Below are 24,889 nucleotides of genomic sequence, written 5' to 3' on the forward strand. Positions count from 1 at the left end.
ACCACCACAGGATCAGAGACCTAGCCGCACTGGCTGTCTGCCTCCCATACTTACGATCACCATCCTGGCAACGGAAAATTTAGTGGGCTTACCCCTTGCCCCCAGGGAGTCGCCACACTTCGGGTTGCGCAAGGGGTGACACCCACCTTCTCTAAGACACTAAGCCACAGAAGTGCCTCTGATCAGACTCTGACCTCAAATCCTGGTAACCACCTGAATTCCCTTCCCCCCAAACAAAACCCAAAAGGAAAATTATTGATCTCCAAAACAAAGAGGCACATTAAATGCCAAGAAAGTACTGAGGATGCTAAGATTGTGCCTTTCGTGGACATGTTAGTTTTAATGGGATGTCTGCTACTTTGGCTTTGGCTTTGGCTGTTTGTAAGCGAGTTAGTCTTTTCTGGTTGCATCTTCATGGGGTTAGTTTTCCTATCTTTCATCTTCTCGAATTACACTTCCGCTCCTATGTCTACAGATAATAACTTGTGTACATATTATTCTCTTTTTTTTTTTCCGTAACTTTTTGTTATTAGATGACCTTTACAGATTTAGACATGATGTAGGATTTTTTTTATGCAATTGCAGCAAGTTTGATCAATGGGACGAGCTGTGGTTCCGTATGGCGTCCTGCCCTTTCACAAGCTGATGTCCAGTATGAGCCCTGGAGGAGAGGGCCGTTGCCTTGGAATGTTATGCCTCTAGGACAACGATCGTAGGTATGGCAGGCTGAGCCCGGTGTGACCAGGTCTTCTATCCCGGATATGGCTTCTTCGAGTAATAAAACAGGCAAAAAGCTTGATCAATGGGGGAGGAAATCGTGGTTGATATTAGCTGTCTAAACAAGCTAAAAATTACTCATTATTAGGCCTGGCCTTTAGACAAAGGACTCGGTCATTTCTGATGTATCTAAGTGCCATGGTATACCTAATTTTCCTTTTGTTTGTCGATCTTCTAGAGCATATTCTATTGAAAATGGATGTTTCTTTAATGTGGTTCTTTGTTTTGATTTTTCATCAGATCAGTAATTTTCCTTTTGAGCTTTGTTTGGGGGAAGGCAATTCAGGTGATATGGGAATTTGAGGTCGGACTCTGATCAGAGGCACTCATGTGTTTTTGTGTCTCAGAGAAGGTGCGCTTTAGCTTATACAGGAGGAACTTGGAAGGGTTTCACTTGTTGATGGAATCACCATTTTAGATTTGCATATTTTATCTAATGTTCATCTCTCTCGGACACCTTACAAAGGCCGTATTTCAAATGGGCCCTTTAAACGATAATTATTTTCAAACATGGTGAGAGTTGGTTTTTAATGAAAATTCCATTAGCTATCGGTTGAATGCTACAATTAGTTCAGAAGAAAAAGTAAATTAGAACCAACAAGTTGTCTTAAAAGGACTTTTCATGCAGTTCTTTCTCTTCTATAATAGAAGACTCGAATAGTTTAATTTTTCTTAATTCCTTTTCTCTTACCCGCCGTTATTGCTTTATGCAAAAATCTCATTTGGGGCCCTTCACAAAATTCAGTCTATTTCCAGGAACCCCCCTACAAAGAAAATCCCCATGAACAGGTTTCGGACAATGGGCACTACATGCGAACCAACAAAAAAAATTGAAACTGGCTTCATGTGCTTAAGGTAATGATGATGATCTTGGTAAGGACATACCTTTAGAGATTAGAGGGTCGAATATCTGCATATGCTTTATATATTCTTCTTAATTTTATTTTGTGTATGCAGTTGATGTTACCAGTTACTGTCCTTGATAGTGCATAGCTGAATAAGTGTAGTGCAACACAATCTCTCGTCCAAAGAGGAATCTCGTTCCAATGCTAAGCCAACTGAAACAATCTAAAGATTCCAAATTTTGCAAATCTAAACAATCTCATCCCCAAGATGTAGAGAAAGCAAGCAGGTCTAGTTGGTTCAATATGGCCAATCTATATCTCCATAGCTTATGGAATTAGCTTTATGGGTATATATGTTCATACCGAGTAACCATGCCATATATGTCACAGACATCACTGAGTAACAATGTCTGCGTTCGCTTTAATCTTTCTGAAAATGACCATCATTACACTAATCTTTACTGTGTTAGCCTTGAGATTTTCTTTTGCCTAAACGTGGTGATGGTGACAAGGGGAATCAAGCTATTGAAAAGATGCAGGAATAGGCAAGACCAAGCTAAAATGACTTAGACTTACCTGCACCAACCAAAAGCATCTATCTTGAAATCAATGCATTAGACCTCATCAAGGTGGTTAGATCTTAGATATGTGCAGAGACAAGACAGTCTTCCAAAAAATATTATCACAAAACAATTAGTAGAACCAAAATAGGAGTCTCATTGTAACCACTAACCAGCCCCATAAAATGCAGTAGCTTGCAAGATTTATTCTGCAGACTGCCGTCTAGATAGATAATATGGGAGAAGCCACCAGCGAGAAATTAACATGCATAAAAGGCCAAATCTTAAATAACAACAATCACAGGATCATCTTAATCTGCGGTTTCCAAGAGTAAATAAACAACAGAGGAACCAAGTGTGGATACTCAACCAAAACAAGCCCTGAAACTTTGCAATTTTACATAAACCAAACAGCCTCAAACACAACCCTCTTAGTGAAAGTATCAAACCTCAGGACTAGAACTTTTTAGAACAATTTACACAACCAGGAAAAGTTTACCTTCTCAACAGGACAAATCACGGACCCACTTGTTCACCTCCTCCATTCTGCATGAACCACCTTCTCTGCAAATCAGCAATGTGCAACACACATGACACTGTGAGAAACATGTCATGATATCTCAATAAAGTTTTAAAACATATTCTGATCTAGCATTGCAGAAATTATGTGGTTTTCTAAACAAGGTTGTACAGTCCTAGATATGCTATTGGTCAGATGAGAAGTCACCCAGCGGTTAGAATCAGGTTATAGCAACATCAGATAGGCTGTGACCCGAACTACCTGACTTGGTAGAATGGATACACGAGTGGTTGAGTGTAAGTAGGCGTAACATACTGGAGCTGGATTAACCACAGCACTAAGTTGGTTCTTATGCATCTATACCAGAGCTGGATTAATCACAGAATTAAGTGTGTGACATACTTTTCATAGGAATGTAAGCAAGGGTGGAAAAGCCAAAAATCTGAATGACTGCTGATAAAATATAATTCGTAAAGATCAAAAGTTAAAAGAGGAACTCCGCCTGTGTATAACTGTTTAGTTATACACTGCCGGTCCCAAGCCCGGATAAAGGAGGAGGGTTGCGGTAGGCCTGTGAGAGCCAGCATAAAAAACTTAGTCATACCCTATGAATATGAACCAATATGAGAATTTCGTTGGGGCGTTCCCTACTGAGCGATGCGCTGTACTCTATAGGCCCGGAGGCAGTGATAAATAGGCAAGGGTTGCTAGGTCGTCGCTCGGAAGCGACGCGTCACACCGGCGCCCGGGTGTAGTGTCAAATAGGCAAGGGTTCCCTCACTTTGTTGGACGGGTGGGGGTAAAGAAGTTAGTCCAAGACCATAAAATTAGGTTAGCCACTTCGAACATAGGATCTTTAACTGGTAAGTTGGTAGAGTTAGTAGATGTTATGTGTAGGAGAAAGATTGATATTTTATGTCTAGAAGAGACCAAATGGGTAGGTGAGAAAGCAAAAGTGATAGAACCTTGGGGATATAAGATTTGGTATACAGGAATAAATAGGAATAGGAATGGAGTAGGGATTGTTATGAGTCGTGAGTTTATAGATAATGTAGTTGAGGTCCGTAGGAAGGGTGATAGGATTTACTTATTAAATTAGTATTAGGTACGAATATTATTAATATTATTAGTGTTTATGCACCTCAAGTAGGTTTAGATGATTCCATTAAGCGTCAATTTTGGGAAGATTTAGATGAAGTAGTACAAGGGATATCTTATGGAGAAAGGTTTTTCCTCGGCGGTGACCTTAATGGGCATGTAGGCATTAGTAGGGATAGATTTGAGAGTATCCATTGAGGCTATGGTATAGGAGAAAGAAATGAAAGTGGAGAAAGGATTTTAGATTTTTGTTTGTCCTATGATATGATCTTAGCAAACACTTGGTTTAGGAAGAGGGAGTCTCACCTAGTAACATTTAAAAGTAGGGTTAATACGAGTCAGATAGATTTTTTCTTACTTAGAAAGAGAGATAGAGGTTGTTGCATCGATTGTAAGGTTATACCGGGAGAAAGTGTAGCTACACAACATAGAGTCTTAATTTTAGATCTTAGAATTAGACAATACCGCAAAAGGGATAGACATATGATAGATCCTAGAATTAAGTGGTGGGCACTGAAAGAAGCTAAACAAGGAATGTTTGTAGAGCGGGTAGTTAAGGAAGTTGATTAGTGTCTCGAGGAGGATTCAGAATCTATGTGGAATAAGATAGCGGGTGGCATGAGAAAAGTGGCTAAGGAGGTATTGGGTGAGTCTAAAGGCGGTGCACCGCTAGGTAAGGATACATCGTGGTGGAACGAGGATGTCAAATTATCTATTAAGGTTAAAAGAGAGTGTTATAGAAATCTAAGTAAAAATGGTGATAATGAGAATTTGAAGAAGTATATGATAGCAAAGAAGGAAGCTAAAAAAGTAGTTTGGAACGCGAGGGATAAGGTATATAAGGAGGTTTATGACAAGTTGGATACCAAAGAGGGTGAGAAGGACATTTATGTTAAAATGTACACTCAAAATCAATATTGTAAGTATAAATATATATACTTATATACATAGAGATACGTATACATATTTTATATGTATACGTATCTCTATATATAAGTATATATATTTATACATTTTTATCCTTTTTTTACCCAAAAGGGTATTTTTGTCATTTTACATTTTGCGCATATTCCATTTGGAATATGCTGTAATTTTTCCATTATTTTTGTAATTCTTTTAATTTTTTATTTTTTCTTTTTGCACTCTCAAAAAAGTGCATTGGGGGTCTCCCCAATAGAGTCGTTGGGGAGCCCCCAACGGTCACAATTGTGACCGTTGGGAGCTCCCCAACGACTCCTTTGGGGAGCCCCCTCTTGCCTCTTTCCTTCTTGTATAAATAGGGGTGTTCCCCCTTTGTATTTTCTCAAGCTTGAGAGTCTCAAGCATTTGCTTTTATATATTGAAATACATGCATTATTGCATGTTTATTATTTATACACTTTTTGTGTATTTTGTTCAAGTGTTGTGAGAGTGCTTTCGTGCACTTCTTTTATAAGGTTTTTATGCTTGTTTATGTATTGTCTCTTCGTAGACAATTTCACATGGTATCAAAGCTCGGTTGTTGATTGGAGATCGTGAGATCCGCCTTTGTTCGAGTGCCTCGAAAACCGTGCCTTCGGATTTTTTGTGATTGAAGTGGTGGATCTTGCTTCTCAAATATTTTAGAAGGATCTTGTGCCAAGAAGAAGTGAAAACATCGTATTGGTACGTCTTTTTTCTTCTTCTCTCTACGTCTTAATGGGTGAGAAAGAGTCTCACTTTGCCCTTGGCTTCAAGTTGAATGGGTCCAACTATCATATTTGGGCCGGGAATATGGAGGCCCACATAAAAGGAAAAGGATTGTGGGGTTATGTGCAAGGAACAATTCCGGAACCGGAACCCAAGATAACCATAATGGACGGAAGTGAAATCAAGATTCTTGAGGGAGAGGAAAGGATCAAAGCTCTTGAAGAATACTCAAAGAAACACGACGAATGGGAAATGAAGAATTTCAAGATTCTTTTCTTGGTTCTTCGCATCCGTCGAAACGAAGATTAATGCCAACATTATCAAATTCAAAAAGGCATCGGAAGCTTGGCATTATCTCGAGAAGATGTATACATCAAGAGACCTATCTCATAAGTATTACCTTCAAAAGAAGGCCCTCTCCCTTACTCAAGGTGAAATGTCTATTAGGGAATATTTTGCCGATCTTTCCTCTATTTGGGATGAGCCCTCTATGCTTGAACCAAAATGGAGTGGAGATGCAATTGAACTCCGCCACAAGCAACTTGAAGAAGATCGTTTCTTCAATTTTTTGAATGGGTTGAGACCGGAATTTGAGCAAATAAGGTCATCACTTCTATCCTCATTTACTCCTCCCTCTCTTGAAGATGTTCTCACCAAGTTAAGTGGTGAGGAGACTCGTATGAATTTATGTAAACAAGGACCAAGTGTTCTTATGGTTCCTTGTAATTATGAAGAAAATAATGAGGTTAATGCCGTATCAAGTTCCGGAAATAATGTAAAGACCTATCGTCCTCCTCACTTTAAATTCCAAAATCAAGGAGGAGATGGTGGACAAAGAGGGAAGCGGGACTATAGCAAGACTATATGTCACTTTTGTAAAGAACCGGGGCATATCAAGCCGGTATGTCCCAAATGGAAGAAGCTCCTTGCTATGGCCACCACCGGGGCACCACAAAAGGAAGAGGCATCATCAAGTGGGTCACTCTCGTTGAACCAAATAATGGAAGCCCTTCAACCTCTTCTCAAGGGAGCTACATCCGGTGCCGCCGTGTCTACTTCTTCCATTCCAGGTAAAGTCCATTGGCTTTTGGACTCAGGTGCATCCTTTCATATGTCCCCAAACATGTTTTCACTTTCCGATTATTCAAAAAATGCTTCTCCATCCTTTGTTTCCACTGCGGATGGAACTTCTCTTGAAATTAAAGGAATAGGTAATTTTGAAACTCAAGATTTTTTTATTCCAAAAATTAGATTTATACCTAAACTTAATTTAAACCTTCTTTCTGTTTCTCAACTCTCGGATCATGGTTGTGATATTAAATTTTCATGTGATAAATGTTTAATACAGGATCGCCTGTCCGGGAAATTGATTGGGGAAGGCTTTAGAAAAGGCGATTTATACTACATGGAATCTCTTCGAGTTCCAAAATCTTTTTGTAATGTTGCCCGAAACAAAGATATAAACATGTGGCACAAAAGACTTGGTCATCCTAATATCACCAAGTTGTCTTACATTTTGCAAAAGACCTATGTAAAAGTTCCTTTTCTTGTAATGACTGTATTCTAGGAAAAATGAAAAGTTTACCTTTTGAGCAAAGAACTATGTTCTCATCAAAACCCTTTGAAATTGTTCATTCCGATGTTTGGGGACCGGCACCTGTTGTCTCAAAAGGAGGTTTTTCTTATTATGTTATTTTTGTGGATGATTTCTCTAGATATTCATGGATCTTTTTTCTTAAATTCAAACATGAAGTCTTTTCATGCTTTAGAACTTTCCATTCGATGATCAAGAATCAATTTAATAGTAACATAAAGATTTTTAGAAGTGATTCTGGAGGAGAATATCTCTCCAACCAATTTAAAATATATCTTGAAGATCAAGGAATCATTCACCAAAGATCTTGTCCTAAAACCCCCCAACAGAATGGGTTGGCCGAAAGAAAACATAGACATATTATTGAGACCACTCGAACCCTTCTTATTTCCCAAAACATACCAAAAATTTTTTGGGCTGAAGCTGCTCTTGCTTCTGTTTATCTGATAAATCGTTTGCCTTCTAGATTATTAGGAAAAATATCCCCTTTTGAGATTTTATATAAACTTGAACCAGATTATAATAGATTACGAGTCTTCGGGTGTAAGTGTTTCATACTTACGGATAAGAATGACAAACTCTCTCCCAAGGCTATCCCCTGTGCTTTTCTTGGCTATTCTGAAACTCAAAAGGGATTTCGGTGTTATGATCTTCGAGAAGATAAGTTATATGTCTCTAGAAATGTAACCTTTTTGGAAAATGAAAGTGGATTTGAAAAAAATGTTTCGCAACAAGAAAATTTTGATTATTCCTTCCTTTTTGACTTGTTGTCTAGTAATGATGATGTATCTAGTGATGATGATGTATCATCAAACCATGATGAGGACATTGAGGGTAATGTCGAAGAGCATAACCAACAAGAAGGCAGGAGTTCAAGTGATCCAATAACATACTCACGTAGAAACCAAGACACTTTTAGAAGTGCTATTGATCAATATAGTGAACTTGTTCCTGTTCTCGATCACCGTAGATCTGAAAGGAATAGGAGACCTCCAACTCGTTTTGTCTCCTTTGATTCCTTTTCACCCCGATATAGGACTTGTCTTAGTGCCATTCATTCTTATTTTGAACCTAGAAACTTTGAAGAAGCTAAAAATGTATAGAATGGCAAGAAGCTATGCAAAATGAACTTAATGCTCTTAAAAGGGCTGAAACTTGGGATTTCGAAACTCTACCCATAGGAAAGAAAACTATAGGTTGTCGATGGGTTTTTAAGGTTAAAACTAAGAGTGACGGATCCCTTGAAAGGTATAAAGCTCGCTTAGTTGCAAAAGGATATGGGCAAGAGTATGGAATTGATTATGAAGAAACTTTTGCTCCTGTAGCCCGAATGGTTACAGTTAGATGTCTTATTACTATTGCATCTATTAAAAATTGGAACATTTTTCAAATGGATGTGAAAAATGCTTTTTTAAATGGTGATCTTAACGAAGAAGTATATATTAACGAAGAAGTATATATGGATGCCCCACCAGGCATGAAGATTCCTGAAAATAAAGTTCTTCGTCTTCGAAATGCTCTTTATGGATTGAAACAGGCTCCCAAAGCCTGGTATGATAGATTTACCAGTGTAATGTTGGAAAATGGTTTCTTCTCATGCTATACTGACACTGCTCTATTTACTAAGAAATCTAAAGCAGGGATTGTAATATTATTGCTCTATGTTGATGATATGTTAATTACAGGTGATGATGTTCAAGGAGTCAAGGGTATTAAGTCCGTCTTGACTTCAAAATTTGAGATGTCAGACTTGGGTTTTCTGACATATTTTCTTGGAATTGAGGTTGCTTATTCGCAACGTGGTTATTTTTTATCTCAGTCTAAACTGGCTTGTGAGATTATTGACAGATCCGGGATTTCTGATGACAAAGTATGCGAAACTCCTGAAGTTGTGGGAGCAAAAATGAAAATTGACGATGGTGTTCCTTTAACCGATCCTACCCCTTACAGGCAGCTGGTAGGTTCGTTAATGTATCTTAGTATTACTAGACCTGATTTATCACATGCTATACGCATCGCCAGTCAGTTTCAGCACGCTCCCACAACCGTTCATATGAGTGCTGTTCTTCGCATCGTCAGATACTTGAAGGGCACAATAAATAAAGGAGTATTTCTATCTTCTTCTTCTGATTTAAAATTACTTGCTTATACTGACTCAGATTGGGGAGGTGACCCTAGTAACCGTCACTCCACCACTGGTTTTTGTGTTTTTCTAGGTGAATCTTTGATTTTATGGCGATGTAAAAAGCAACAAAAAGTCTCTTTGTCATCCACTGAAGCCGAATACAGAGCCATGGCATCCACTACCATGGAAATTGTATGGATTCGACAACTTTTGGAAGATATGGGAGTACCTATCCGAGAACCAACAAAGCTGTGTTGTGACAATAAAAGTGCAATCTATATTGCCAAAAATCACACCTTTCACGAGCGAACAAAGCATATAGAGATGGACTGCCATTATGTCAGAGAAGAATACTTGAAGAAGGTCATTGATCTACCATACGTGACGTCTGAGTATCAACTTGCGGACTTCTTCACAAAAGCTCTTTGTTCGCCTAGATTTCATTTCCTTCTGGACAAACTTGCAGTTATCACACCGTAAGTTTGAGGGGGGGTGTTAAAATGTACACTCAAAATTAATATTGTAAGTATAAATATATATACTTATATACATAGAGATACGTATACATATTTTATATGTATACGTATCTCTATATATAAGTATATATATTTATACATTTTTATCCTTTTTTTACCCAAAAGGGTATTTTTGTCATTTTACATTTTGCGCATATTCCATTTGGAATATGCTGTAATTTTTCCATTATTTTTGTAATTCTTTTAATTTTTTATTTTTTCTTTTTGCACTCTCAAAAAAGTGCATTGGGGGTCTCCCCAATAGAGTCGTTGGGGAGCCCCCAACGGTCACAATTGTGACCGTTGGGAGCTCCCCAACGACTCCTTTGGGGAGCCCCCTCTTGCCTCTTTCCTTCTTGTATAAATAGGGGTGTTCCCCCTTTGTATTTTCTCAAGCTTGAGAGTCTCAAGCATTTGCTTTTATATATTGAAATACATGCATTATTGCATGTTTATTATTTATACACTTTTTGTGTATTTTGTTCAAGTGTTGTGAGAGTGCTTTCGTGCACTTCTTTTATAAGGTTTTTATGCTTGTTTATGTATTGTCTCTTCGTAGACAATTTCACAATTTATAGGCTTGCAAAGATGAGAGATAGAAAATCGAGGGATCTGGGTATGGTTAGATGTATCAAAGATGAAACACAAAGGGTTTTAGTCAAAGATGAGGAGATTAAGGAGAGATGGAAAGATTATTTTGATAAGCTATTTAATGAAAGTCATGCTCAGGATCTTGGAGACTTTTCAATTCCTTTTCATGAGATGAATCGTGACTTCATGCGCAAGATTCAAAAGAAATAAATTGCAGAGGCTTTGAAGAAAATAAAATCAAGAAGGGCAGTTGGCCCAGATGGTATACCTATCGAGGCTTGGAAATGCTTGGGAGAGAAAGGTTTAGAATGGTTGACAAATCTTTTTAACAAGATTTAGCGGACAAATAAGATGTCTAATGAGTGGAGGAAGAGTACTTTGGTGCCTCTATATAAGAATAAGGGTGATATACAAGATTGCACAAACTATCGTGGTATAAAACTCATGAGTCATACTATGAAACTTTGGGAGAGGGTGATTGAGTCTAGGTTGAGAAAGATTGTCATGATATCGGAGAATCAATTTGGTTTTATGCCTGGAAGATCAACTATGAAAGCTATACATCTTCTTAGACAACTTATTGAGAGAAATAGAGAGATGAACAAAAATTTGCATATGGTTTTTATTGATTTGGAGAAGGCTTATAATAGAGTACCTAGGGACTTTCTCTGGTGGACAATGATGAAGAAAGGTGTTTCTCTCAAGTACATTAGTATAATTAAAGATATGTATGAAGGAGTAGTAACCAATGTCCGCACTTGTGGAGGGGTGACAACCAATTTTCCTATAACGGTTGGGTTACATCAAGGATCTGCTTTAAGCCCTTTCCTATTTGCTATAGTGATGGATGAGCTTACGAGATCAATTCAAGAAAATGTGCCGTGGTGTATGTTGTTTGCTGATGATATTGTTTTGATTGATGAGTCTAGAGTTGGGGTTAATGCTAAGTTAGAATTATGGAGACAGACACTGGAAGCAAGAGGTTTTAAGTTGAGTAAGAGTAAAACAGAATACATGGAATGTCGATTTAGTAAGCAACGAAATAGTGATGGGAGTGTAGTGAAGCTTGGTGAGCACGAAATACCGGTGGATGATTCTTTCAAATATTTGGGATCTATCATTCAAAAGTATGGAGAAATTGATGGAGATGTAAATCATAGGATAAAGGTTGGGTGGATGAAATGGAAGAGTGCAACTGGAGTGTTGTGCGATCATAGAATGCCATTGCGGTTGAAGGGAAAGTTTTATAGGACGACTATTAGGCCTGCTTTACTATATAGTACGGAATGTTGGGCTGCCAAGATACATCATATTCAAAAAATGAGTGTAGCTGAGATGCGTATGCTGAGATGGATGTGTGGAAATACAATAAAAGATAAGATTCAGAACGAGGAGATACGTAAGAAGGTAGGCATTGCACCCATTGAAAATAAGATGAGAGAGAATCGTTTACGGTGGTTTGGACATATTCGACGAAGGCCTAATGATGCTCCAGTTAGAAGGATGGAGAAATGGAAAAATATATTAGTTAAAAGAGGTCGGGGTAGGCCTAGGAAGACATGGATGGAGGTGATAAGAAATGATATGAATGCTTTGAACCTCACCGAGGACATGGCATTGGATAGAAATGAATGGAGGAGAAGGATTCATGTGGAAGACCCATAATGATTTTCTTTGTTGGTTCATATCGCCGACCCCAATTGTTTTGGGATGAAGGCGTAGTTGTTGTTGTTGTTGTTGTATCAAAAGTTAAAAGAGGGCAAGCAAACTAAAATAAGGATTATCTTAAATATAATTTTGTATTCTAAATAACAAATTAGTTGAAAAGGAAACTTTTGATAAGATGCATGTTAAACAAGCAAAGTAAAAAAATATGCCTTCATTAATAGAAAAAAAGTAGACATGGAATATGAGGATGCTAAAAGCCCCCCTCTCGAATTCAAGCACCTTCATAAGAACCACAATTAAAGCAATCACAGCACTTGTTATGCATGAAACTTCCCTGATTTCTATGCTGCTAACATATTAATTTGACATAAGGATTTCTAAACTTTGAAGAAAAACATTAATCATGATGCAGTAGACATGAAAACTTTGTAGTACTACAATTCTTGGAAAACCCGAGCATTTATCAATCATAAAATGTTAAAGAAAATTATGAAGCATTTGCACGTCAAGTTGAACAGCTAAAATGTAAAGGGAAAGTAATTTGAACTTCCACTAACCAAGCCTGGCAAAAGCCATAGGTAAAGTAGTCAAAACTTAATGAGTCAAGGGATGAATCGACACCTTTTCTATCATTTCTTGAGTGACACTTGGACTCTGGATGAGCCAGAGTTGCCCAGACAGATACTACCAGGGGCTGATCTACTTAAAAGATCAGAAAAGGGAAAAGGAAAGAGACTGGAGCCACTATTTTGGCTTCACTTCCAGGACACACAGAACAGGTTATGAGATTGGAGTGCATCTTACCATTTCCATCCTGAGAGGACAGCAGTGATCTATCTCTATTGCTTCCTTTCGCATTAGACTGGACAAGTCTCTGTGTCCTTGGGGACTGTGAGCTCACTTTCCCATCGGAAACTGAAGGCAAAGAATGACGTCTGGTGATACCATTTCCTTCTGCTCCATCAGAACCAAACCTTGGCGAACCTTGACAACGTAACTTAGCCTTGGCAGACTCAGTTGTTGCCATATAACTAGGCAGAGTCGGGCTGCTATGCAAGCCATTTTCTGGAAAAGAAGACCGCCTCTTATTGGCTTTCTGAGTTGCTGCACACACTTGATCTTCCTTAGGATGGGAGTTTAGCTCCCCATTTACTGCAGCAAGACTTCCATCTTTAACATCATTTTCTAGCAGAATTACTGGTACTGATACCTCAATTGGATTTAACTCAACAGCTGGATTATCAATTTGAGAGCAATCTGTCAATCCATTTGTTGATATTGGTTGAGAATTTGTTTTTGGCTCAGGCTGCTCAGAAGGAATTATGGGTGTAGTTTTCCTATTCTTATCAACAGAATCTGCTTCACCATTATCTTGGAGCTCACTCGGGGAACTTGGAGTCTTTCTCAGATTGCGCTTCAGCTTCTCAGTTTCCATATCCTGACGATCTGAAGCAATATCACTCAAAGCATTTGAACACACTTTCCTCAAGTTACGTTTAACCTTTTCAAGCTCACATTGAGGTTCCTGAGCTGAATCGACAGGCTGTGAAGGTACTTTCTTCATATTCCGCTTTGCTCTTTCAGGTTCAGAGTTATTGGTATTGGGCAGAGTATCATTTTGCATGGTTTGACGTGTTCTGACACTGCGCTTCGGCTTGTTTGCTTCATTCTCAGTGGCATGTGATATGATGCGCTTTTCAAGCTTTGAATCAACTCCATTCTTTGACTGGATAGATGGCAAAGTGAAACGGACAGTAGTCCAGCGTTCTAACCAGCTCCAAGCAGAATTTGGTTCAGTCTGACTATAGCAAATTTGTAGTGGCTTCACCAAGGAAGAAGAAAGAAGGAGCTAAAAAAGCAAGGACAAATAGTAAGAAAAGTTCCCAAAAGGATAGTTGAGAAAGAACAAAAAATATACAGGATGTTTAGAAACATAATCAGCTAATTGGCTTCTGTTGAATTTAGTCAGGTGCATTGGCCGAGTTAAATTCAGTACCATCTTCAAGAAAAATGTGTGGTACCAAGTTGAATGGCTGCTCAAGACCATCCAATTTTTAAATTGTATGGATTAAGAAAGCAGATTTCTTTGTGCAATTACTAGCAATGTTATGAAAGCAGTAAAACATATCTACCTTCTTAGCAAAAGCATTGGACAACAGCTTCTCTGTTCGAGCTGAGGACCTTACCACCACACTATTAAAAGACTTGGTGCTCTGGCAGAAAATGAAGTCAAGTAGTCAAAAGAAATATATCAAAATTATAACTCAGCCATAATTCAGGACTTGCTAGAACATACATCAATTCCATCATATATATAGGGAAGGGGGAACGTCCAGTGCATGAACCATCCAAACAGTCCAGCATCATCTGGACCATTCAATTGCTTCAATTGGACGGTCCAGATGATGGACTCTCTCTCTCTCTCTCTCTCTCTCTCTCTCTCTCTCTCTCTCTCTCTCTCTCTCTCTCTCTCGGCATAGTCGAAAAACCCCTGCCCTCTTGTTGCTCCCCTCTGCATCCTACCCCTCCCTTTTGCTAGGAACACCAAGCTGATGGGTGGCTGCTAGTGGTCGGCCGTCGACCACCAGCAGTGCCCGCTGGTGTTTTGTTACATTTTTTTGTTTGCGGTTGAGGGTGGCGTGCACCTCCCCACCACCACCAGCCACCGACGATAAGCTGCTCACTGACCAGTTGTCAGGCAAACCACACACCAGAGGCCGACGCCCATCAGCGGATGCAGAGAGAGAGAGAGAGAGAGAGAGAGAGAGAGAGAGAGTCGATGACCATCCAGTGGCTGCTGATGATGAAGTTGATTGGGGATGGCAGGGCGTTGTTCAGGACAGGGAATGAGCATGGAGCAGAGGATGTCCCAAGGAGGTGGGGCAAAATCAGGGAATGGAGGCGGTGGAAACGTGGGAGGTAGAGTTGTGCAGTGGGAAGGAGGGTCGTGGGGACGGGGAGATAGAGGGGGGAGGGAGGAGTGAGGTCCAGATTGATTTGAACCGTCCAATCAGACGGCCCATATGATGCTGGACAGTTTGGACAGTCCATGCACTGGACCTCTCTCTCTATATATATAGGAAAAATATTTGCAAGGTAACGAGCTAGAAATCATAGGTGCAAGTTGTATCGACTCAATCTATCCACATAGATGTGTTCGGCATGGTTTGTTTACTAAGAATCAAGATTCAAGCCTTAAATAGTGCTTTTCTGATGTAAAAATGTGATATTTTGAGTTATGAAATTTTGGGACATTGTGGGCCATTGATTTTTGGACCCCTTTAAAAACTTAATTACTTGTCATAATCACATGATTCAAAACAAGTTTTCTACTAAACAAACCATGTAGATCACATCTGTAACATTTGATCTACACAAAATTGATTTTTTTTAAGAAAAGTGATTTCTACTCATTAGTTCCTTACCTTCGTTAGTAGCCAATATATATATATATATATATATATATATATATATATATATATATATATATATATATATATATATATATATATATATATATGCAATTGATAAGAAATGAAAAACAAATAACAATTATGGATTGCTAAATATTACCATGATCTTTCCTCCATCCAATTTCTGATCTATGGTTAGTCCAAGATCAGAATGTCTGACCCTTCGGCCACGGAAAACTGCTTGCGCCTTGATAATTGATTGCAAACAAAGCAAAGTTACCATTGCCTGTCTCCGCACCAAATGTCCTCGAACAAGTGCCTGCAACCTGATGATACCTTTGAGGGCTCGAAAAGCCTGGCGTGCCTGAACAATCAGTTCATGGACATTAAAATTTTGTAGAAATTTTAATATATGCAACATGGCCAGAACAAAATTTAACCAGTTAGTTTCTTCACAATGTTAAATGCAAAAAAGCATCAGCTGAGGTGACTTCCCCTCACCTCAAGATTCACAGGCTGATGCAGACCTGCCAAAAATGGTTTACAATAGAAGTTGGAACAACTACTCTATTATAGCAAGACCTGGAAAGACTTAACAATATGGAGAATAAAGGCAAACATCCACCCTGCCATGTTTATTCATTTGTCACAATTACTAAAAGGGATAAATACATGAGCATCAAAGACTTGGTTGCTATGGAAGTCAACATTCAATTATCAAAGAAAATCAACAATGATAGATGAGTCAGATAAAATAATATGCTTAAATGATTAAGCAGCCATATATTTGAAAGACTTGCCATGAAAGTTGATTAGAAGACCATACATTTAAATATGGTAATGACATAAAACACAAACTTCTGAACGACCAATTTACGTTTGTGTAGTTCAATGATATTTTCAAGAGGCGAAAAATACCAGGTAACCTCGAAAAGCTGCTTGCACCTTTATTGCAGCCTGTTCTTCTCTCAAGTTCTCCAGATCATGAGAGACTCCAGTTCCAACAGCTGCATCAGGTCTCTTTGGTTCACGATTTACAGCCACCAATGTGCCAACTTCACGTGAAATTTCAGCAGCAGTCCTATACTCAGATTCGATGTTAGAGACATTTGCGTCATTTTTAACAGGAACTGGATGGGAAATCAAAGGCGAATTAACAGCCAAATCAGCAAGCGGCTCCTTGGCAGAACCAAGCTTTTCCTTTTCATTTGTGACCTTCACATGCAAATAAAATATCCGTTATTCACAACACTTGATTGTTTTCAGGCAAGACTTCAAAGAAAGAGAAACTTATGCAGAAAGAAAAAGGAAACCTTGCAAAACAGACCCCAAGCAGGCAATGATGCATCTGTACATGGACATGTTCAAAGGGATTTTACAAAATTTAATCATACATGGAAATTTTTCAATATTAATATCTGGTCAAAAGTGCATGTTTAACCTGCTGCTGAGTGGATACTTAAAGGTACCTGCTGAACACTTCTACCAATATATAAAGGTTTCCCCTTCACCTACTGAATGTGTCATGAACCTGTTACTTTTCATTTTCAGATACCTCTTTATTGGTTACAATGGCAGAAAGATAGGCCAGCCCCAAAAAGTCGGAAGTGTCACAACATACAGAAAATCAGCGGTTGGCATTAAGAAACAAAACAACAGGTCAGTGAATTTATGCAACACAATCACAATAGTGCACTTTGTTGTAAAATTTCCTGATTGCACCAAAAGCAATATTGATAAAAGCATTAGATTGATTTAAGTAGCAGAGGAGACAAATAATGAAATTCTCGCCCATTTTGTTAACTAGGCACAGAGCTTCTTATGGCTACGACCAATCAGCAAAGCTGAAAACGGTTCTCAGATTGTAGTAACATTCACTAAAACAACTAGAAAGCAAGACCTTTCCAATTATAAACGGGAGTCCATTTTGGTCAAAAGAAGATCACATATCAAGAATAATAGTATAAAAAGAAAGAATTTCGAGTGTCCCTATCATGGCATTATGTTTCATCGATACAGGAGGCAAGAAGAATTCCATCAGACAAGGTTAGTACACAAAAGAAAAAAATGGAAATCTAACAGCAACCATATTCAGAATGAACGAACATCTACCAAAATAAACAAAAAAATAGAATTGTATACAAGAACAGATACTGTAGGTTTCCAACATTTATTGAATCATTTGATTCACAGCCACATTGCGCATTTATAGACAAAACTACTTGTCCACCAAGAACATCAAAAACCAAATCTACAAAACACATGCAGGTATTCACAATGAGGAAATCAATTACACCGACTGAGAAGCCAAACAAAAAATAACTGATCAAATTTCCAAATGCAATCAATAATTGCCTTACCAAATCACCCCTTGACTTCGCATAATTAGATCTGGTACTTTTCTTCCTAAAGAGCAACGTCTTGAGCCATTTACCCGGAGATTTGCCCATTGTCACAGCAAAAAGATCCCAGTTAACAAAGCCCTTCTATATATAATCCCTGCACAGAACAAAACCATTCATCTTAAAGAAACAAATCATACAATTGAACAAGGAAAAACACAAAAAACAAATATGACACAGGGCAACGCCTTTCAGTACGAATTCGCAGAGTAGTGAAAATGAGAACCACTAGTAACTCCCAACATGCCAAACAAACAAGTACTCCACTGATCTACGGTCCCAATCACCAATTACAAATAGATTAATCCTTAAGAATCCGAACAAACGAGGAAAAGAGAAGAGAACAAAAGGAAATGAAAACAGAAATAAGCATACAAACAAATCTCAGAGTAAGAAAACGAAACGGACAATGCACGGCAAAGTGAAAATCCTAAAAGTAAAAAAGCCACCCAATTCCCCAAACTAATCACTGAAGCAAAACTGATAAGTAAAAGTAAAATCAAAGAACGGCCAGTTACAAAATTGAAAAGCAAAAAAAAAAAAAAGTTAGGATCCAAATTCCTAACCCATTCAGAGAAGCAAAACCAGCATTGATCAGTTCAGAACAATGCAAGCTCAAAACATGTGGGACGATGAGCTCAGATTGCAAGCGAAAAAAAAATCTCCACAATGGGAATCCACTAAAAGAAGAAACAAGCAAATGCAAATCTACAGTAAAGCCCAAACTAAGCATCGATCTGTAACGGAAACGGCTACCCAAAAAACATAACCACCAAACGAGAACTACCGACCACTTCAAAACTTCGAATGAAACACGCACCAAAACAAGAGAGAGAGAGAGGGTACGGAATCAAATTGGAGCAGAAGATCTGAAAGAGCTCACCGTTCCCACCACACCTTGAAACAATGCAGCACTACCCACAAACCCTTACCCCAAATCTCCCATCACCAAACTCCCTCCATACTCTCTCTGTGTGTATTTGTGCGTCTGTGTAGAGAGAGAGATGTAGCCACAATGAAGACGCGGAAAAGATGGGGGAAGATAGACGAGATCTGACAGAGATGAGAAACCGAGAGAGAGAGAGAGAGAGAGAGAGAGCAAATGAAGAAAAGAGAAAAGGGAAACGCTCCTTTCTCTCTCACACTCACTCACTCTTGAGACCACTGTTTCAATGGCCACCACCACCCTCCTTCATTTTTCTACTCTTTTATTTCTTCTTCATTTTTGCTTCCGTCTCTTTTTTTTTTTAGGGTACAGCAACTGAGACACTAAAGATTCGTTTGCGCGATTACGTTGGTAAACAAAAAAAAAAGGAAAATAAGAAAAATTAAAAAAACAAGAAAAAGCAAAAAAAAAAAAGAGATAAAAACGGGCACGCAGACATAACCACTCCCACTGCGCGCTTATTTTTATTGAAGGGGACAATGGACCCCCCTTTCTTTATTTTCTATGGATGAATGAATTACCGTAGAGTACACGCTCTTTTCGGTCAATGACAATAAAAAAAATTAGTGAAAACGTTGAAAGAACGAGGCTGCCCAATAGGAAAGCAGATCAGGTCATGCTGAACATCAGCGTTTTTGCTCATGCCAACATCGTGGCTATCCGATTTGCATTTTAAAAAGCTCAAAAATCAACAAAATCAAGTGGCATTCATCCAAAAATGCAAACAGACGGCCACGATGTCGGCATGAGCAAAAACGCTGATGTTCAGCATGACCTGATCTACTTCCACCCAATTAGAGGCCAACTTTTTATGCAGCTGCGCTCAGTATGCAGCTCTACTACTGCTAAGAGCTGTTATACAAATAGGTTAGACTCGACCTATTTCTTGTGAGTATACTCAATCGTTCAATAAATACTCAACTAAATGTTCATCCCTATCGCCGAGAGCGGATCCTGTCAATCTCACCCAGCATTCACAAACACAAACCCCACCCCCTCTCTGAGTCCCACTTGTACTGATCAACAGTACAGAAGGGTTGGGTTTGTGGTTGTAAATGCTGATCTCACCCAGCGTTTGATAGGATCCGCTCTCCCTGTCAACTAGGGATTCAAATAGAACGGATCCAGTATTTGGATTTTGTGATTTTTGGCTGTTTCCACTCGATCAGGATTTAACTCTCATCTTTTTAGCTGATCCGAATCCGATCTGTTTGCATCCTTACTACCAATGCCCACCGCTGAACTCCGCCCTGATCACAGCAATTCCACTAGCCACACACAGCCTACTCGTCCAAACCCTTTACTGTCCGAAGAAAGTTCGTGGAGGCTATTTTTGTAATATGATGTTGCAATATAAATTCTGATCTTGAAGCTGAAGGAACTGTGGTCCCCCGGGGTCAGGTGAACGGCTTTACGACTTTTCTATAATGACGGAAATGCCCTTGGATGACACGAATGTGAAGGCAATCGGTGCCAGATTTTTTCGTTGGTTAGAAAACGATAAATTTGTAAGAGCCCGTTTTTTTTCGCTGCGATATCAAACTCGGCCTAGACAGACTCGTCCGAGACAGAATCGTTTGGATGGGAAGAGGACCATCCAACTAAAGGAAGGTACACACCATCCAAACTATTTTTAAAAGTCATATTTAAAATATTTTTTGAAAAATCTGATAATGCGATCTTCATGGTAAAAAACCTTAGAATTGATTCTTATTGCCAACTTTTTTTTATGTATAGATTGGATTTTTATAATATAAAAGACTTAAAATTTTGAACCATTGATTTTTAACACATTATAAAATCCTAAGTAGACTCCAAAAAACTTGCTACAAGGGACTGTTGAAATCACATTCTTGCAATCATATTTGTCAAAAAACACTCTTAAAATCGATTTTGGAAAATGATTTAATAGTTTGTACCTTCTTCCGGTTGGATGGTCTCTTTCTCTCTCTCTCTCATATATATATATATATATATATATATATATATATATATATATGAGAGAGAGAGAGAAACATACATACTGTTCAGTTGAAAAAAGCTCTCTCAAAATTAAGTAGTCATTTTGAAAATATATAGTTGTTTTTACTATCAAAAGTCATTTTTTAAATTAAAATTAGAAAAGTCTTTGTTACTTTTTAGAAAATGTGTTTAACCTTTTTATGCCTAAAAGAAACCACATGTTTTAAGAAATGCCAACACTTACTAAGGTTGCTTAGCCAATTCAATCAGTTGACCATGCATAGAATGGTCATGAAATCATTTTATCTTTTCTAATTATTATTTTTTCTTTTATAGAAACAAAGAATGATTATAAAAGGGGGAATTAGAGAAAAAGCAGCCGCAATTAAAAAGAAAATAAAAATGGCCAATTAAAAAGAAAATAAAAATGGCACCAATTTAGCCAAATATTTAACAAAGACCCTTGCCAGAAAAAAATAATAAAGAAGTAAATAAATATTAATAAAACACAACCTGTGACGTACAAGTAACATGAGAGAATATCAACCTTCTATTACTTCCTTTTGGACAATATTATTATAACAAACTTTTCTCCTTAATACTAAAATATTGTCCAATTATTAGATTCCTATTACTTCCAAAAAATATGTTTTTCTAGGGGCTTAGTTGTTTAGTATTTCCCCTGTTCAAAAGCCCTTGCCTTCTCTTTTAACCATTCTAAGTTTTCTGGGCCATAGAACAGGTCGGGTCTAGCTCAGACCCGACCTATTTTTGTCAGCAAAGAGGATCAAATGAGCCAGACAATAAACTGGACCCACGGCACACAGACTTCTGATTGGATTCAGTTAGTACCTTAGATCCAGCAGATCTCTTAGATGGAGAACTTGCAAGAAATTTTACCAGATATGTATCGTGGATGTACCCTATGGTTTCGGGTTGGGGGCTTGAAATGATCCGAATCCAAACAGGAGAGGGCTGCAATATTTCTTCTTTCCAAAAGAAGTGACTATTATGGCACTTAGGTCGACGATCTCTCTCTCTCTCTCTCTACTTTCCGTCAAATTCCGGTCATCCTTAATAATCTTGTCCATAAAATCTTGGTTGATGTATACGCAATTCTACGTATGCATCTTAGAGACCTCTCCTTCCGTCTGAACAACGTTCACTCATCGGTGGTTCCTTCTTATCCAGAGGATCCTGGTTGAGCTTGGCTTTGTTGTTTGTTGCTAGCTGGCTGCAGTTTCTTTTTCTTTTCTTTTGCTTTTGTTTTTCTATATTTTAGTTTTGTTTTTATATTTTGTTCGGTTCATGGGTTCAACATTTTGTTGATCTTCATGAGTGATAATGTTGATCCTCTTTAGTCTCTCTCTCTCTCTCTCTCTAATCGACCATCTCTCATTTTTTCACATTTTTGACCCTATTTTTCTCATGCTACACAAACAAGCAAAAACTTTTCATTTATAAAAGTTATCATATCAAAACTTCTCATACGCAAAATTTTATTTTCCTATAAAAGTTTTTCTTGCTTTCAAAAGTGCCTTAGATGACAAGTTAAACCTTAACTTTTGAGCTCTTAATAAGGTATACTATCAAGTACTACAAAAATTACCATGTTTGCTTCTTAAATTTTATCATGCAGTCTATTGAAAAAGAGAAAGTGCTGAATGCTAATACTGAGGATCTTGCATCCCCATGGTTGATATATCACAAGGGCCACTCATCGTGAAGATGGATGGTGCTCAACAATGTTGGTCACTTGTGGACCCCCCACCCATCTTTAAGTGGATGGGGATCAAGCAAATTTCTTGCCATTGGTTCAAGTCTTAACCTCATGCAAAAGGTGCAATTTTAATCAACAGGCATGTTGAAAGCATAGTTTGTATATGTCCCATCAATTTATAGTCTTCACATGTCACAAAATGTGACCAAATTCATGAACCTGGTATTTTGGAAGAGCCTGATCATTTTGTACCTAATAGAAACTCTAGAGTTCATAAACTTAGGCAGCTTTCACATGATGTCCAAGTTTTCCCTAAACCATGTGGGCTTCCACCATCTAAGATGGACAATGACAGGAGAAATATTCTTATTATCAATCCCCCATATATAGTAATATATATTGTCAATATCGGTTTTGGACCTGAATTGATTTTCAAATTGATTCGGAGGAGGATCGGTGCTTAGCATTCCAACCCGGTTCCAACAATACACTTTTCGAACTAAGAAAGCGGATCAACTGCTTGACGTTCATATTAGAACTCATTAAAGCCCGGTTCGCATCATTATACTTGATATATAAAAAGAATGAATAAAGCTCTAGTAGAAAAATATTGGAAGGGATAAATGTTTTGAAGATGAATATGTTCTCATGCAAGAGTCAAGAATTCTTGACGGTATCAAGCTGGACCAACTTCTTTTTTCTGAATACCCCGATTCAATGCCAAAGAATTTTCCGCCACCACCATATAATATTCATCTCTACTTGATGATATATAAACCATATGTTTGTCTTTTGATCTCTCAGGTATTTCATAAAAGTATTTCATAAAACAGGGTCTACGTAGACCCCCAATCACCAACCTTTGCATGAATAGCTAAGGATCCAATAAGTTCAACATTGATTCCTTTAGACTTGTCAATTGGGCAAAATACGTTCATAGTGACTAGGATGGATATCTCATATACAAAAACTAGCCCAAATAACTCAAATTTTGCCCATGAACTAGAGCTGAATCGGTCGCTTTTAATTAAAAAAAACACTTGAAATTCAAAATTATTGAATATCACAATTAGGGCTGATTCAGCCCGAATCAGTCCCATTCTGCCCGATTTGAAGTGGGATCGAAGTTGAATTGGCCGATTCAGGCCGACTGGCATCAATACTGACGATATGTCCCAAAGTGAAATCTCATTCTCTACTCAATAAGTCATTATTATCATAATTGTAATAATTAACAACTATCTTTGAACTTTGAAGTGGATTTGAATGTCAGATGAATCTGGTCTAACTTTCAACCAGTTGCTTTAATAAATTCATCTACTTATTTGCCCAGCACGTCATAGAGCTTTAGCTCCGAGAAATGGATTCCAATGTCAGATGCCTCACATTATTATCATCATCACCATAACAATAACAAACAATATTAATGACATACTTCCATTGATAAGTGGAAGGACATAAGATATGCTCTTATACTAAAGGTGTCACGTTGTTGTGACCTTATTTAGTGCATTCATAGTATGAAACTCTCCTCGGAGTACCCCTCTCCCTACCCACCAGAAAAGTATCTTCTTTGCTTCAATTTCACACAGACTCGATCATCGTTCAACTTGAATACCATATTTAGGAGGGCATGGTTCTGTGTTTGAGGGTGAACACTCCTTTTAGCATGGGGCAGTACTAGGGATGGCAGTGGGGCGGGGCGGGGGACAAGGTCTCCACCCCCGCCCCGCCTCAAGATTAAAACCTCCATCCCTGGTGGGGATGGATTTTAACCTCCACCCCCGCCTTCATCCCCGGTTCAAACGGGGATGAGGTGGGGCGGGGAAAAGTGGCAGGGACGGGGATCCGGGCGGGGAAAAGGGTACGTCCATCCCCGCCTCCATCCCCGAACGGGGATGGATTTTAACCTTCGTCCCCACCTCCATCCCCATTTCATACCCTTCATCCCCAGTCCAAACGGGGCGAGGCGGGGCAGGGCCCCGCTTTCCCCCGGTCCACTGCCATCCCTAGGCAGTACACTGGGGTCCCTCTTTTTAATTACGGCATATCAGGTGCCATTAGATTGCACACTTTGAGAGTGCCACTGCACCTGGCTGCCCTCCATCTGAAGTTGGGGCCCATAACTGACAAGCTGTCAACCAAAAATAGACTTATGATCAGATGCAATATGATTGCACAAAATTTTTTGCATTAAACACCCCCATCAACCTCCATCAGGGTCATCCCACAACCGGCCGTCCCCAATATGGAGGGTGATCAGGCGCTTAATATACAAATATTTGTTCCATCATATCTTTTCAGCAACCAGGTCAACAATACACTCAAAGTGTGCAATTACACTTGATCTGCCATCTTTCTTAGGAGACACCTCTTTGAGAAGCCCTTGTGGCACAATATTAAAGATATGTAAACAAGCTTTAAGATATATATAATATTGAAATGTAAATGGTATCATCAATAAATTTTAACTCTGAGTTAGATT

The 24,889-nt window shown here is 38.5% G+C and overlaps 1 protein-coding gene and 1 long non-coding RNA gene across 2 annotated transcripts; one reads left to right on the forward strand and one right to left on the reverse strand.

Annotated features, from left to right (window-relative positions):
* LOC149833705 (uncharacterized) lies at positions 1-1,333 on the forward strand. Its single transcript, XR_016432475.1, has 3 exons — positions 1-419; positions 586-918; positions 1,018-1,333. It is a non-coding gene; the product is annotated as an uncharacterized LOC149833705 (long non-coding RNA).
* A 1,133-nt stretch (positions 1,334-2,466) lies between these two features.
* Positions 2,467-19,012, reverse strand: LOC149833706 (protein IQ-DOMAIN 31-like). Its single transcript, XM_090009825.1, has 7 exons — positions 18,660-19,012; positions 17,735-17,873; positions 16,293-16,589; positions 15,535-15,738; positions 14,094-14,174; positions 12,766-13,810; positions 2,467-2,746 (listed from the first exon to the last, which is right to left on the reverse strand). Exons 2-7 carry the CDS (start codon positions 17,822-17,824, stop codon positions 2,715-2,717), a joined length of 1,749 nt encoding a protein of 582 aa, XP_089865951.1. The 5' UTR covers positions 17,825-17,873; positions 18,660-19,012; the 3' UTR covers positions 2,467-2,714.
* Between the last annotated feature and the right edge of the window lie 5,877 nt (positions 19,013-24,889).

This window comes from Nuphar pumila, chromosome 6 (assembly GCF_984573655.1).
Source record: "Nuphar pumila chromosome 6, dmNupPumi1.hap1.1, whole genome shotgun sequence".
Lineage (NCBI taxonomy): Eukaryota > Viridiplantae > Streptophyta > Magnoliopsida > Nymphaeales > Nymphaeaceae > Nuphar > Nuphar pumila.

Excerpts from the sequence above, each read along its gene's own strand:
- LOC149833706 (XM_090009825.1), bottom strand. The coding sequence starts at position 17,824 with ATGGGCAAATCTCCGGGTAAATGGCTCAAGACGTTGCTCTTTAGGAAG. Across the intron at positions 16,590-17,734 it reads CGAAGTCAAGGGGTGATTTG|GTCACAAATGAAAAGGAAAA; the intron begins GTAAGGCAATTA and ends TTGCATGTGAAG. Across the intron at positions 15,739-16,292 it reads CAGCTTTTCGAGGTTACCTG|GCACGCCAGGCTTTTCGAGC; the intron begins GTATTTTTCGCC and ends CTGATTGTTCAG.